Below are 14,020 nucleotides of genomic sequence, written 5' to 3' on the forward strand. Positions count from 1 at the left end.
ATCAATGAGAAAATCAGCTGGAGCAGTGAGGGATTCGAACCAGAGTCCAACTAACTACCAGACGCGCACCTTTACCACGTGTCTGGTGACCACCAGGACGCTGGTTCAATACCCCCTCGCTGCTTCAACTGATTTTTCCCCCTATTACTTTTATTACTAAATTTCATATTTAATATGATATGATGATAGCAGCATGAAGTCAACGTTTCACTAAAGCATTATTTATTAAACACTTATTTGTAGTTAAAATGAAGTATATTTCCATCTGGAGTTTGGCTTATCAACCAAATGAAACAGCTCGAGCACTTTACAGCACATTATTGTTCAAACTTCGTCTGGAGTTTATAAAGAGTAACTCTCACTATTTTAGTGGTGGCGAATTATATTCACCATTTATAATTACCTTACATCAGTGGTACAGTTCTGGTATTTAATCATGTAATTTATATATTACGAGTGACTGGGCAAGCGGTCCGTAAATTATACCTTCATGACATTATTTTGACAATTATTTTTGAGTCCCATTAACGTGGAGGCTATATGAGGACTATTTTATGCAGTGTTTAATGTAAACTTTATTCATTCACTGTAATATCCACAAGAACGTGATTTATCTTCGAGGAATTATTGAGGCTATACGATGTGATCGAATCTGCGTTCATGAGTTGACTTGTAACTTCTCAGCCGACGTTACTGTTCTTGATTCCACAGACAAGTGTGTTTTCATAAATGTTATGCTCTGATGGCCCTGGTGTTAGAGAGAATGTGTAAAGTGATGATTAGGGGAGGTGTGTTTAATGATGATTAGGGGAGGTCTGTTAAGTGATGAGTAGGGGAGGTGAATGGGGGTGGTGTGTGTGTGTGTGTTTTGATGTGTATGTGGGAGTGTGGGTGGAGGTGGCATGTGTAAGTGTGTGGGGGTGATGTGTGTGTGAAATGTGTACGGAGGGTGGGACGTGGGTGTGTGGGGAAAGGTCTGAGTATTGTATTACCCGAGAACGTGTATACATTTATCTTGTTAGTCATCATCTTTGTCGCCGTGACAACCTCATCAACAACAACCTTCTCACCACCACAAACAGCTCACAACACCACTACCATCTTTTAGCTCCAGCATTACTAAAGGTATTTGTCTGCACATAAAACACACCCCCAGTTCCTGCGTCACACACACACACACACACACACACACACACACACACACACACACACACACACACACACACACACACACACGCCATAGCAGGATGCAGGTGGGACGATGCACAGCATTCCTCAACACGCAGTGCATGACTTCCTATTGCAATTGTCAAGACCGTGCAACACTAATGCTCACTACTGTTCACTATGATGCAAATTGCACAAAATGCAACGGACTCATCGCCATGTGTTTAGTTAGGAAAGCTACAAATTGCGTACACACCTGACATGGGACAAAGTATACTTGGAGCTTACCTTTATCACGTGTAAACAAGGCACCTAATCCAGTTGTTTATGATCGAGTGACGTGTTCGGCCACAGGCGAAGATGGTAAACTCACCTCGCTGACACAAATCGCGAACCAACGCCTACTATTTATTTTAGAATCTCGCGTGGATACGTGGATACATGAGGTCACACGTGGACACATGGGGTCCTGCTAAAAAAGAAATCTAGCACAGCTAAGAAGAGATAAATAACATAAAAATAACGTAAGATGAACATAAATATACGACGCGTTGAATGAATAAGTTTGTTTACCCAAATAGCGGCCATTATGTGATACAACCGCCGGTACCCAGAGGAGAAACTAGATAACGTCGCCGGTCTCCGGACACTAAAGAAAGTTATTGGTGTTTTTGGTAGTCTAAAATATACTTATATTAGGTTTATTGCAAAGGGTTATAACATGATTCGAAAGAGATGGCCTTATATGATACTGGAATGGTTGGTATAGATACCCACGGAGACGAAAAACTTGTGGTGTCCGGAGACTAGCGACTTTATGTAAGATGTTATGAAGGAGATGGGACTTTTTGTGTAACATTTATGTTTTCCCAGTTTACGGAGGAGTAGGGAAGAGAGGGGTAGTTAGTAGGGGGAAAGGATCGATTGGGCACCAGACCTTAACTATTCCTCCCTGTTCGCGTATCAATAATTGGGGGAATCTGATTATAAACCGATTTGACAGTTTGCTGATTTTCCAGGAAAACCTGGTAATGTCAGACTTAAAGCTTGCCCCTCTCATTGATGATCTTAAGAATACTAACAAGAGTTAAGAAGTACTCTGCTCCTGCACCCACCTATGTATAAGATGATGGGAAGGAAGAGGAGGATGGGCTGCGAGGGAGGTTGAGAGGTACAGTAAAGTATTTAGTAAGTGGCGGAACAGAGAGTATACAGGAAGAGGATGGGGGAGCAAAGAATATAAGAGAACGAGAGAAAGGTAGAAATAGTAATAGAATATGAAGAAATAGGAGTGGAGTAGAGAAAGAATCTGGGTGAGGTGGTTGGTTTGGGGTAAGAAGAAAACAGAAATGGGGAAAGAGAGAGGAAGATATATATATAAATATATATATATATATATATATATATATATATATATATATATATATACATATATATATATATATATATATATATATATATATATATATATATATATATATATATACATATATATATATATATATATATATATATATATATATATATATATATATATATATATATATATATACATATATATATATATACATATATATATATATATATATATATATATATATATATATATATATATATATATATATATATATATATATATATATACATATATATATATATATATATATATATATATATATATATATATATATATATATATATATATATATATATATATATATAATGGGGGAATCATAGATTGTATGATAGGTGGGGAGAGAGAGGGGGACCACAATCATTCTCCTCACAATCTCTCAGAGATTTTCAAATATTTTCATTTCTTCATGGTAATAGAAGCTTGAAATGTGTCTATCAATATGAAAGGCATATATACATGAAAGAAGTATCAAAAAGTAAAGGATGCGTCCAAAATAGAAAGAATGGTAAACGTGAATGCAAAATACAGCAGTGAAAGCACAGTGTATAACAATGAAAGCAAGGTGTATAGCAATGAAAGCAGTGTCTAAGATACTGAAAGCTAGGTGTATGACTCAAATGTGTGTGTAGGACTATATCACGATCTTATTGAAGTAAATGAATGATTGATTAACAGTGAAAGAATGGTGTTTATCAATGAAAGAAATATGAATGATATTGAAAGGAAGGTGAATGAAAACATGATGGGTAAATATTCGCGAAAGCAGTGGCGCAACAGTGAATAAAGTTATTAAAAGGTAGGAGACTAAAATAGTTATAACCATGAAAGAACTTTTATCCATGAAAGAAGTTTTATCCATGAAAGAGTTTATAACAATGAAAGAAGTAATAGCTATGACAAAATGTATAACAATAAAAAAGTTACGACAATAAAATAAATTATAACTATAATTGAAATTAAAACAATTAATGTTATGACATTGAAATAAATAATAACAATGAATGAAATTATAATAACAAAAAAAAAAGGATCTTTGATAGTGAAAGAAGATTTTGTAGCCATGGTATCACAGTGTGTGTCACAGTGTGGGATCTGTATGTGTCTAAAATAGACAGTAAACCCACTTCTAGTCATAATAAACAGGAAACCCACTTCTGGTCATAATAGACAGAAAACCCACTTCTAGTCATAATAGACATTAAACCCACTTCTAGTCATGATAGACAGGAAACCCACTTCTGGTCATAATAGACAGGAAACCCACTTCTTGTCATAATAGACAGAAAACGCACTTCTGGTCATAATAGACAGGAAACCCACTTCTAGTCATAATAGACAGGAAACCCACTTCTGGTCATAATAGACAGGAAACCCACTTCTAGTCATAATAGACAGGAAACCCACTTCTAGTCATAATAGACAGGAAACCCACTTCTAGTCATAATAGACAGGAAACCCACTTCTGGTCATAATAGACAGGAAACCCACTTCTAGTCATAATAGACAGGAACCCCACTTCTGGTCATAATAGACAGGAAACCCACTTCTAGTCATAATAGACAGGAAACCGTCTTCTGGTCATAATAGACAGGAAACCCACTTCTAGTCATAATAACAGGAAACCCACTTCTAGTCATAATAGACAGTAAACCCACTTCTAGTCATAATAACAGGAAACCCACTTCTAGTCATAATAACAGGAAACCCACTTCTTGTCATAATAGACAGGAAACCCACTTCTAGTCATAATAGACAGGAAATCAAATTCTAGTGAAAATGGACAGGAAGCTTACTTCATGTCAAAATAGACAGGAAGCTCACTTCCTGACAAAAATAAACAGGAGCCACTTCCTATAAAAATGAGAAGGAAGCCGACTTTCAGTCAAAAGACAGGATGCCCACGTCTAATCAATAGACAGGAAGTCCACTTCCAATCAGCAGGTAGCCCACTTCCAGTCTGTAGACAGGAAGCCCACTTCCAGTCAGTAGACAGGAAGCCCACTTCCACTCAATAGACAGGAAACCCACTTCCAGTCAATAGACAGTAAAGACCGTAATCATTTTTTAAAGAAAATCTCTATAAAGCAGAGAGGATGGTTACGGAACATTAGGTCTGCTGTCTGTGCTCTTCTGTAATTCCACTTGAGGAAGAGAAACGTAATAAGAGGCGACGAGTCACAATAACGTGGCTGAAGTATGTTGACCAGACCACACACTAGAAAGTGAAGGAACGACAACGTTTCGGTCCGTCCTGGACCATTCTCAAGTTGATTGTGAAACGTCGTCGTCCCTTCATTTACTAGTGTGTGGTCTGGTCAACAAACGTAATAGGAGTTTTCAAGAAGCTGTAAATAATTCTGTGATATGATAGACTCATTACAGGACTTGTGAAGTACACACGGGACTCCAACACAAGCTGGATCATTACTGGCAGTACAACCCGTCCTCTTAAAAATAACGTCACTTTTGGCTCGTATGCGCGATATGGCTAAATTTGGGCGTAATTTGAAATGAAATCGACTCACAAAAGTGACGTTCTGTTCCGTTTTCTATTTGAGTCGTCCGGCGTACGCGCAGAGGTTATAAGAGGACACTTTAAATTAACGTTTTCCATAACGTTTTGAAACTTTATGAGAATTTCCTGCCCACCTAACCTATCAGAGGACGCTTAACTTACTGTTGTTGAAAAAAAAATCCCAAATTTATTTTCATATTTTTTTTATTTTCAAATTACGTTCAAATTCGGCCATACGGGCAAACGGCCAAAAGCGACGTTCTTTTTAAGAGGACAGGTTGGGCAGTAACTGGAGGTTGATTCTGCAATCCCCTACTGATAACAGCACGATCAGACATAAACAAGAGCAGCTCAAGCAGGTGCAGCAGGGAGACCAGAAAGCAGCAGCAGCAAAAGGGGGAGGAGGGGGGGGGGGCTCAATTGAAGCAGAATCAAAAGATGAGACCAACTGATGCAACAGCAAGACCACACTCAAACAGCAGAGTGCAACTACTGATGCAGAAGCAGGCCCCAGCTCCAGTAGCAACAGGAGCCAACTAAAGCAGCAGCAGAAGCAGCAGTAGGGTTGTGTGTAAGCAGGAACCCGGACTGTAACAAGGGCATTAGACTCGTTGCTTGATCACTGAATGCCCTCAGCTTACACCACCCACCCCTCCCTTCACTTCACCCACACCGCACCAGGAACACACCTTTTATCAAAATCTCGCTTGACGTATTTCTAATGACAAAATATTCCTCATCTAGAGCAGATCAGGTATATATATTTATCAGTGAAGATTGATAAATGTGTGTATGCATATATAGAATGTTGTACCTACTAGGCAAAGTTGACTAACAACCCGAATTTTTCTTAAATATTATATTTACAAAAATTTGTACAGGGTGATTAAGATTTCCATTACATTATATATAATTTTACATTTATTAGAGTTAAAACTAACTTAGAAATTTGATCAAACCTAACTTAACGTAATCTAACATAACTGAGTCAGTAATTCATGTCTTAACTATTATTGGAATAAACAAAAGATCTCTATCGAGATTATATATATATATATATATATATATATATATATATATATATATATATATATATATATATATATATATATATATATATATATATATATATATAGGATCTTCAAAATCTCCAATACTTTTTCTTGTCAGAGTTTATGAGTCTCCATTCCAACTTGAGGTGGTATACTACTCTCCTTTCATATATATATATATATATATATATATATATATATATATATATATATATATATATATATATATATATATATATATATATATATATATATATATATATTATAGTAGGTGGTATACCCGGTTTACCCAGCTACACTAGACCTCTTGAGTATGTGTTTCTCTGTCAGTCTCTCTCTCTCTCTCTCTTTGTGCCTGTCTGACTCTGTGTCTCTCTTTCAGTCATTCTTTTATCTTTTTCGTGGTCCGGTCTTAGACTAAGTAAATGGATGAACATCTTGTGAAGATATATATTTGTCAACAATTTGCTCATTTTATACATAAAGCAAATATAGGTATATATATTTAAATATAATTCTAATAGTAGTGTATAAACGTCCATATATAGCTAATAGAGATGTATATGTATAAATTACACCTCTTCTCTCTCTCTCTCTCCCTGGCCTAGTTGGTAAAGCTTCGTGATAATATTTTTAAATACAGTACGATATTATTACCATACCTGAATTGAAATTTTAGAAAATTTCGACTGCTATTAAATAATAACTTCGATTAGGCAGTATGAATGAATAATCGGGTGATTTAGGTTAGGTGAATATTGCTGAGTTACTTTTCACTGAACATAAAACAAGATATATATCATAAGCTTTGAACCAAGTGTATCTATCATTGCACAATGCATCAATGAACAAACATTATCGATAATAGTTATTAATAAATAATTATTAATAAAGCTGGAGCTATACAATATATATATCACTCCATGGGTCACAACAGGGATTCTTGCACGAATATTTTATATTTCTTATGTTCATTCTTACTTAAGAATAATGTTGACAAATTAGCTTAAAGTTAATTTTACACATTTTAGGAGGTGTAATAGATTTCGCCTCCGAGGATGCTAAGGAGTTCTTTAACGAATTAAGAATGTTAAATGTACTCTGAATTGTAATTTTTGTTTAATTTTCTTCCTCAACGAAAAAAAACATAAGAAATCGGCATGTATGAAAGGTTAGCCATAAAATAGGTACAAGAGTCAACAAACCCTGAACCTATTGATGTCCCATTTCCTGCGGAAGTGTTCTGTCAAGAAATACGTACAATTTCCAATGCTGACTTGTGCATTGTATAAGGATTCGTACACAAGTAACCCCTTGGGTGGAAATAGAGATGTTGCACATTGCATGAGGACTGGTTGATGTTTATGCTTGCATGTGTTTCTTAATCACAGTTGCGTTCATTATTTATGTTTAATTTTCATTTGTAAAAGACCAACGCCTCACTTTAACCAGAGATCAAATGGAGAACTATAGAAAAAAAAAACGATACAAAATACTAATAACGTTTTAAGAGTAATATCTCGAGCAGTAACACGAGAGCGAAGAGTCTGTTCAACAACACGTCGGCAATAACAAGCGAATGAAATAGAAAGTGGGAATTTACTTGTATGCACTGTAAGAGTGTACCACCAAGACGGTATACACAAGGAGCGCGAATGGACCGGTTGGCGAGCGTCACCTAGCGAGGTGTTGACGAGACCGTGGCGGCCGCGTGACTGAGCCGCGCCGGGACGGTCCACCACCACCACCTCCCGACCCCCACACAGTTGCCAGCTGCCCCCACCTGACGGAGGTCCACACCCATACACCATCACAGGCACGTGTGTGTGTGTGTCGGGGGGGGGGGGGGGGGGAAGCGGGCAGGTGTGTGAGGTGATCTATATACGGTTATTAGGGTCTGGAGTCATTTGACAGGCGACGCCATTATATACAAGGCGATGACCAAGAGCTGGAACTCATCCTCCTCGGGCCAGATTCACGAAAACACTTACGCAAGTACTTACGAACGTCTACATCTTTCCTCAATCATTGACGGCTTTGGTTACATTTATTAAAGAGTTTACAAGCATGAAAACTTCCCAATCAACTGTTGTTATTGTTATAAACAGCCTCCTGGTGCTTCGGAGCTCATTAACTGTTTAATAATTGTAAACACAGCCGCCAAAGATTGAGGAAAGATGTACAGGTTCGTAAGTGCTTGCGTAACTGCTTTCGTGATAGTCCACAGATGGGCAGCAACGTAGGGGTTGCTAAACAAACTTAGTTATTTTATTCGATCATTTAATATGTGAATGAATACGCACATGGCGCATGAATGCACATATATACTCCATTATTCAACAGTGATATTTTCTTCTCCACTCCCCCGTTTTCTTTGTACTCGGGGTCTCTCATAAAATGAATTTTGTTACAAATGGAGAGTTATAATGAATAATTAGAAGTTCATCTCCTCGAGCCACAGAAGAGAGGACCCGGGAGGCGTTGTCTTTCTCACTCGCCAAACGCCCGCTCTACAACCCGAAGCTGTGGTGAGCCACGCCACAAGCGACTGTGAAGCTGTGGTGAGCGACGCCACAAGCAACTGTGAAGCTGTGGTGAGCGACGCCACAAGCGACTGTGAAGCTGTGGTGAGCCACGCCACAAGCGACTCTGAAGCTGTGGTGAGCCACGCCACAAACGACTCTGAAGCTGTGGTGAGCGACGCCTCAAGCGACTCTGAAGCTGTGGTGAGCCACGCCACAAGCGACTCTGAAGCTGTGGTGAGCGACGCCACAAGCAACACTGAAGCTGTGGTGAGCGACGCCTCAAGCAACACTGAAGCTGTGGTGAGCGACGCCTCAAGCAACACTGAAGCTGTGGTGAGCGACGCCTCAAGCAACACTGAAGCTGTGGTGAGCGACGCCTCAAGCAACTGTGAAGCTGTGGTGAGCGACGCCACAAGTGACTATGAAGCTGTGGTGAGCGACTCCTCAAGCAACACTGAAGCTGTGGTGAGCGACGCCTCAAGCAACTGTGAAGCTGTGGTGAGCGACGCCTCAAGCAACTGTGAAGCTGTGGTGAGCGACACCTCAAGCAACACAGAAGCTGTGGTGAGCGACACCTCAAGCAACACAGAAGCTGTGGTGAGCGACACCTCAAGCAACACAAAAGCTGTGGTGAGCAATGCCAAAAGTGACTATGAAGCTGTGGTGAGCGACGCCACAAGCAACACTGAAGCTGTGGTGAGCGACGCCTCAAGCGACTGTGAAGCTGTGGTGAGCAACGCCAAAAGTGACTATGAAGCTGTGGTGAGCGACGCCACAAGCGACTCTGAAGCTGTCTGTGTCTAGTGGGATTGAAGGGTGTGGTTTTCCGTCGACATTCCTGGGAATAACGAGCGGAGAGGCTTGTGCTGTGAGGACACTGAGCACCTGGTGTAGCACCAACTCATAGGGCCAGGACCGGGACTGGACATGAGAGTCTGGAGAAAAAAAGACAAAGAGCAGGATTAACGTATATAATAAATGTCGAAATTAATGATACTTGCTGGATGGGTCAGTAAGCAATTGCGGTGGTCTTAATAACCCTAGTGCAGTTAATAGGCCTTGAGCCCATCACCACAACAAACCCTGGGGATTATCAGTGTGAAATGCTTCATTTATCTTGCTTTTAACGTCATTAAGAAGGTGTGCTATAAGGAAGCAGTTGATGTATTTTTCACTGTCTGCTGTTACTGGAAATTGAGTCTCAGATATCTGTTTCACGTGTGTCAGTTGCAGAATAAAGGTTGCAAGTGTTCTTGGACTGGATATCCTGATGGGCGTAGGAGCGTCGCTCAAGAGATGCGAGGACCAAGAAGGTCAAGAACACGAAGGCCAAGAACCTCTTAAGACCCACATAGCTGTAGCTAAATAGGTAAAGCGTAACTTGTGTCGATAAGACGCGCGTTCATGAGCAGGGGCCAGATTCAGAAAGCTGTTACGCAAGTACTTACGAACGTCTACATCTTTTCTCTATCTTTGGCGGCTTTGTTTACAATTATTAAACTGTTTACAAGCATAACATCTTCCCAATCAACTGTTGTTATTGTTATAAACAGCCTCCTGGTGCTTCGGAGCTCATTAACTGTTTAATAATTGTAAACACAGCCGCCAAAGATTGAGGAAAGATGTACAGGTTCGTAAGTGCTTGCGTAACTGCTTTCGTGATAGTCCACAGATGGGCAGCAACGTAGGGGTTGCTAAACAAACTTAGTTATTTTATTCGATCATTTAATATGTGAATGAATACGCACATGGCGCATGAATGCACATATATACTCCATTATTCAACAGTGATATTTTCTTCTCCACTCCCCCGTTTTCTTTGTACTCGGGGTCTCTCATAAAATGAATTTTGTTACAAATGGAGAGTTATAATGAATAATTAGAAGTTCATCTCCTCGAGCCACAGAAGAGAGGACCCGGGAGGCGTTGTCTTTCTCACTCGCCAAACGCCCGCTCTACAACCCGAAGCTGTGGTGAGCCACGCCACAAGCGACTGTGAAGCTGTGGTGAGCGACGCCACAAGCAACTGTGAAGCTGTGGTGAGCGACGCCACAAGCGACTGTGAAGCTGTGGTGAGCCACGCCACAAGCGACTCTGAAGCTGTGGTGAGCCACGCCACAAACGACTCTGAAGCTGTGGTGAGCGACGCCTCAAGCGACTCTGAAGCTGTGGTGAGCCACGCCACAAGCGACTCTGAAGCTGTGGTGAGCGACGCCACAAGCAACACTGAAGCTGTGGTGAGCGACGCCTCAAGCAACACTGAAGCTGTGGTGAGCGACGCCTCAAGCAACACTGAAGCTGTGGTGAGCGACGCCTCAAGCAACACTGAAGCTGTGGTGAGCGACGCCTCAAGCAACTGTGAAGCTGTGGTGAGCGACGCCACAAGTGACTATGAAGCTGTGGTGAGCGACTCCTCAAGCAACACTGAAGCTGTGGTGAGCGACGCCTCAAGCAACTGTGAAGCTGTGGTGAGCGACGCCTCAAGCAACTGTGAAGCTGTGGTGAGCGACACCTCAAGCAACACAGAAGCTGTGGTGAGCGACACCTCAAGCAACACAGAAGCTGTGGTGAGCGACACCTCAAGCAACACAAAAGCTGTGGTGAGCAATGCCAAAAGTGACTATGAAGCTGTGGTGAGCGACGCCACAAGCAACACTGAAGCTGTGGTGAGCGACGCCTCAAGCGACTGTGAAGCTGTGGTGAGCAACGCCAAAAGTGACTATGAAGCTGTGGTGAGCGACGCCACAAGCGACTCTGAAGCTGTCTGTGTCTAGTGGGATTGAAGGGTGTGGTTTTCCGTCGACATTCCTGGGAATAACGAGCGGAGAGGCTTGTGCTGTGAGGACACTGAGCACCTGGTGTAGCACCAACTCATAGGGCCAGGACCGGGACTGGACATGAGAGTCTGGAGAAAAAAAGACAAAGAGCAGGATTAACGTATATAATAAATGTCGAAATTAATGATACTTGCTGGATGGGTCAGTAAGCAATTGCGGTGGTCTTAATAACCCTAGTGCAGTTAATAGGCCTTGAGCCCATCACCACAACAAACCCTGGGGATTATCAGTGTGAAATGCTTCATTTATCTTGCTTTTAACGTCATTAAGAAGGTGTGCTATAAGGAAGCAGTTGATGTATTTTTCACTGTCTGCTGTTACTGGAAATTGAGTCTCAGATATCTGTTTCACGTGTGTCAGTTGCAGAATAAAGGTTGCAAGTGTTCTTGGACTGGATATCCTGATGGGCGTAGGAGCGTCGCTCAAGAGATGCGAGGACCAAGAAGGTCAAGAACACGAAGGCCAAGAACCTCTTAAGACCCACATAGCTGTAGCTAAATAGGTAAAGCGTAACTTGTGTCGATAAGACGCGCGTTCATGAGCAGGGGCCAGATTCAGAAAGCTGTTACGCAAGTACTTACGAACGTCTACATCTTTTCTCTATCTTTGGCGGCTTTGTTTACAATTATTAAACTGTTTACAAGCATAACATCTTCCCAATCAACTGTTGTTATTGTTATAAACAGCCTCCTGGTGCTTCGGAGCTCATTAACTGTTTAATAATTGTAAACACAGCCGCCAAAGATTGAGGAAAGATGTACAGGTTCGTAAGTGCTTGCGTAACTGCTTTCGTGATAGTCCACAGATGGGCAGCAACGTAGGGGTTGCTAAACAAACTTAGTTATTTTATTCGATCATTTAATATGTGAATGAATACGCACATGGCGCATGAATGCACATATATACTCCATTATTCAACAGTGATATTTTCTTCTCCACTCCCCCGTTTTCTTTGTACTCGGGGTCTCTCATAAAATGAATTTTGTTACAAATGGAGAGTTATAATGAATAATTAGAAGTTCATCTCCTCGAGCCACAGAAGAGAGGACCCGGGAGGCGTTGTCTTTCTCACTCGCCAGACGCCCGCTCTACAACCCGAAGCTGTGGTGAGCCACGCCACAAGCGACTGTGAAGCTGTGGTGAGCGACGCCACAAGCAACTGTGAAGCTGTGGTGAGCGACGCCACAAGCGACTGTGAAGCTGTGGTGAGCCACGCCACAAGCGACTCTGAAGCTGTGGTGAGCCACGCCACAAGCAACTGTGAAGCTGTGGTGAGCGACGCCACAAGCGACTCTGAAGCTGTGGTGAGCGACGCCTCAAGCGACTCTGAAGCTGTGGTGAGCCACGCCACAAACGACTCTGAAGCTGTGGTGAGCGACGCCTCAAGCAACTGTGAAGCTGTGGTGAGCGATACCTTAAGCGACTGTGAAGCTGTGGTGAGCGACACCTCAAGCAACACAGAAGCTGTGGTGAGCGACACCTCAAGCAACACAGAAGCTATGGTGAGCGACGCCTCAAGCAACTCTGAAGCTGTGGTGAGCGACGCTACAAGCAACACTGAAGCTGTGGCGAGCGACGCCTCAAGCAACTGTGAAGCTGTGGTGAGCGACGCCACAAGTGACTATGAAGCTGTGGTGAGCGACGCCTCAAGCAACACTGAAGCTGTGGTGAGCGACGCCTCAAGCAACTCTGAAGCTGTGGTGAGCGACGCTACAAGCAACACTGAAGCTGTGGTGAGCGACGCCTCAAGCAACTGTGAAGCTGTGGTGAGCGATACCTTAAGCGACTGTGAAATTGTGGTGAGCGACACCTCAAGCAACACAGAAGCTGTGGTGAGCGACACCTCAAGCAACACAGAAGCTGTGGTGAGCGATGCCTCAAGCGACTGTGAATCTGTGGTGAGCAATGCCAAAAGTGACTATGAAGCTGTGGTGAGCGACGCCATAAGCAACACTGAAGCTGTGGTGAGCGACGCCTCAAGCGACTGTGAAGCTGTGGTGAGCAACGCCAAAAGTGACTATGAAGCTGTGGTGAGCGACGCCACAAGCGACTCTGAAGCTGTGGTGAGCGACGCCACAAGCGACTCTGAAGCTGTCTGTGTCTAGTGGGATTGAAGGGTGTGGTTTTCCGTCGACTTTCCTGGGAATAACGAGCGGAGAGGCTTGTGCTGTGAGGACACTGAGCACCTGGTGTAGCACCAACTCATAGGGCCAGGACCGGGACTGGACATGAGAGTCTGGAGAAAAAAAGACAAAGAGCAGGATTAACGTATATAATAAATGTCGAAATTAATGTTACTTGCTGGATGGGTCAGTAAGCAATTGCGGAGGTCTTAATAACCCTAGTGCAGTTGATAGGCCTTGAGCCCATCACCACAACAAACCCCGGGGATTATCAGTGTGAAATGCTTCATTTATCTTGTTTTTAACGTCATTAAGAAGGTGTGCCATAAGGAAGCAGTTGATGCATTTTTCACTGTCTGCTGTTACTGGAAATTGAGTCTCAGA

General features: G+C 42.0%; 1 protein-coding gene across 1 annotated transcript in view; it reads left to right on the top strand.

Moving 5' to 3' along the window:
- LOC138371712 (serine-rich adhesin for platelets-like) overlaps window positions 1-13,618 on the top strand; it is a 36,035-nt gene extending 22,417 nt beyond the window's left edge. The window contains exons 2-6 of the mRNA XM_069336733.1: window positions 8,613-9,479; window positions 9,904-10,033; window positions 10,560-11,449; window positions 11,874-12,003; window positions 12,530-13,618. Of these exons, the coding sequence (XP_069192834.1) occupies window positions 8,613-9,479; window positions 9,904-10,033; window positions 10,560-11,449; window positions 11,874-12,003; window positions 12,530-13,618 (3,106 nt within the window). The remainder of the gene's footprint in view (window positions 1-8,612; window positions 9,480-9,903; window positions 10,034-10,559; window positions 11,450-11,873; window positions 12,004-12,529) is intronic.
- The last annotated feature ends 402 nt before the right edge of the window (window positions 13,619-14,020 follow it).

The sequence above is a fragment of the Procambarus clarkii genome, chromosome 4 (assembly GCF_040958095.1).
Source record: "Procambarus clarkii isolate CNS0578487 chromosome 4, FALCON_Pclarkii_2.0, whole genome shotgun sequence".
Classification (NCBI taxonomy): Eukaryota; Metazoa; Arthropoda; class Malacostraca; order Decapoda; family Cambaridae; genus Procambarus; species Procambarus clarkii.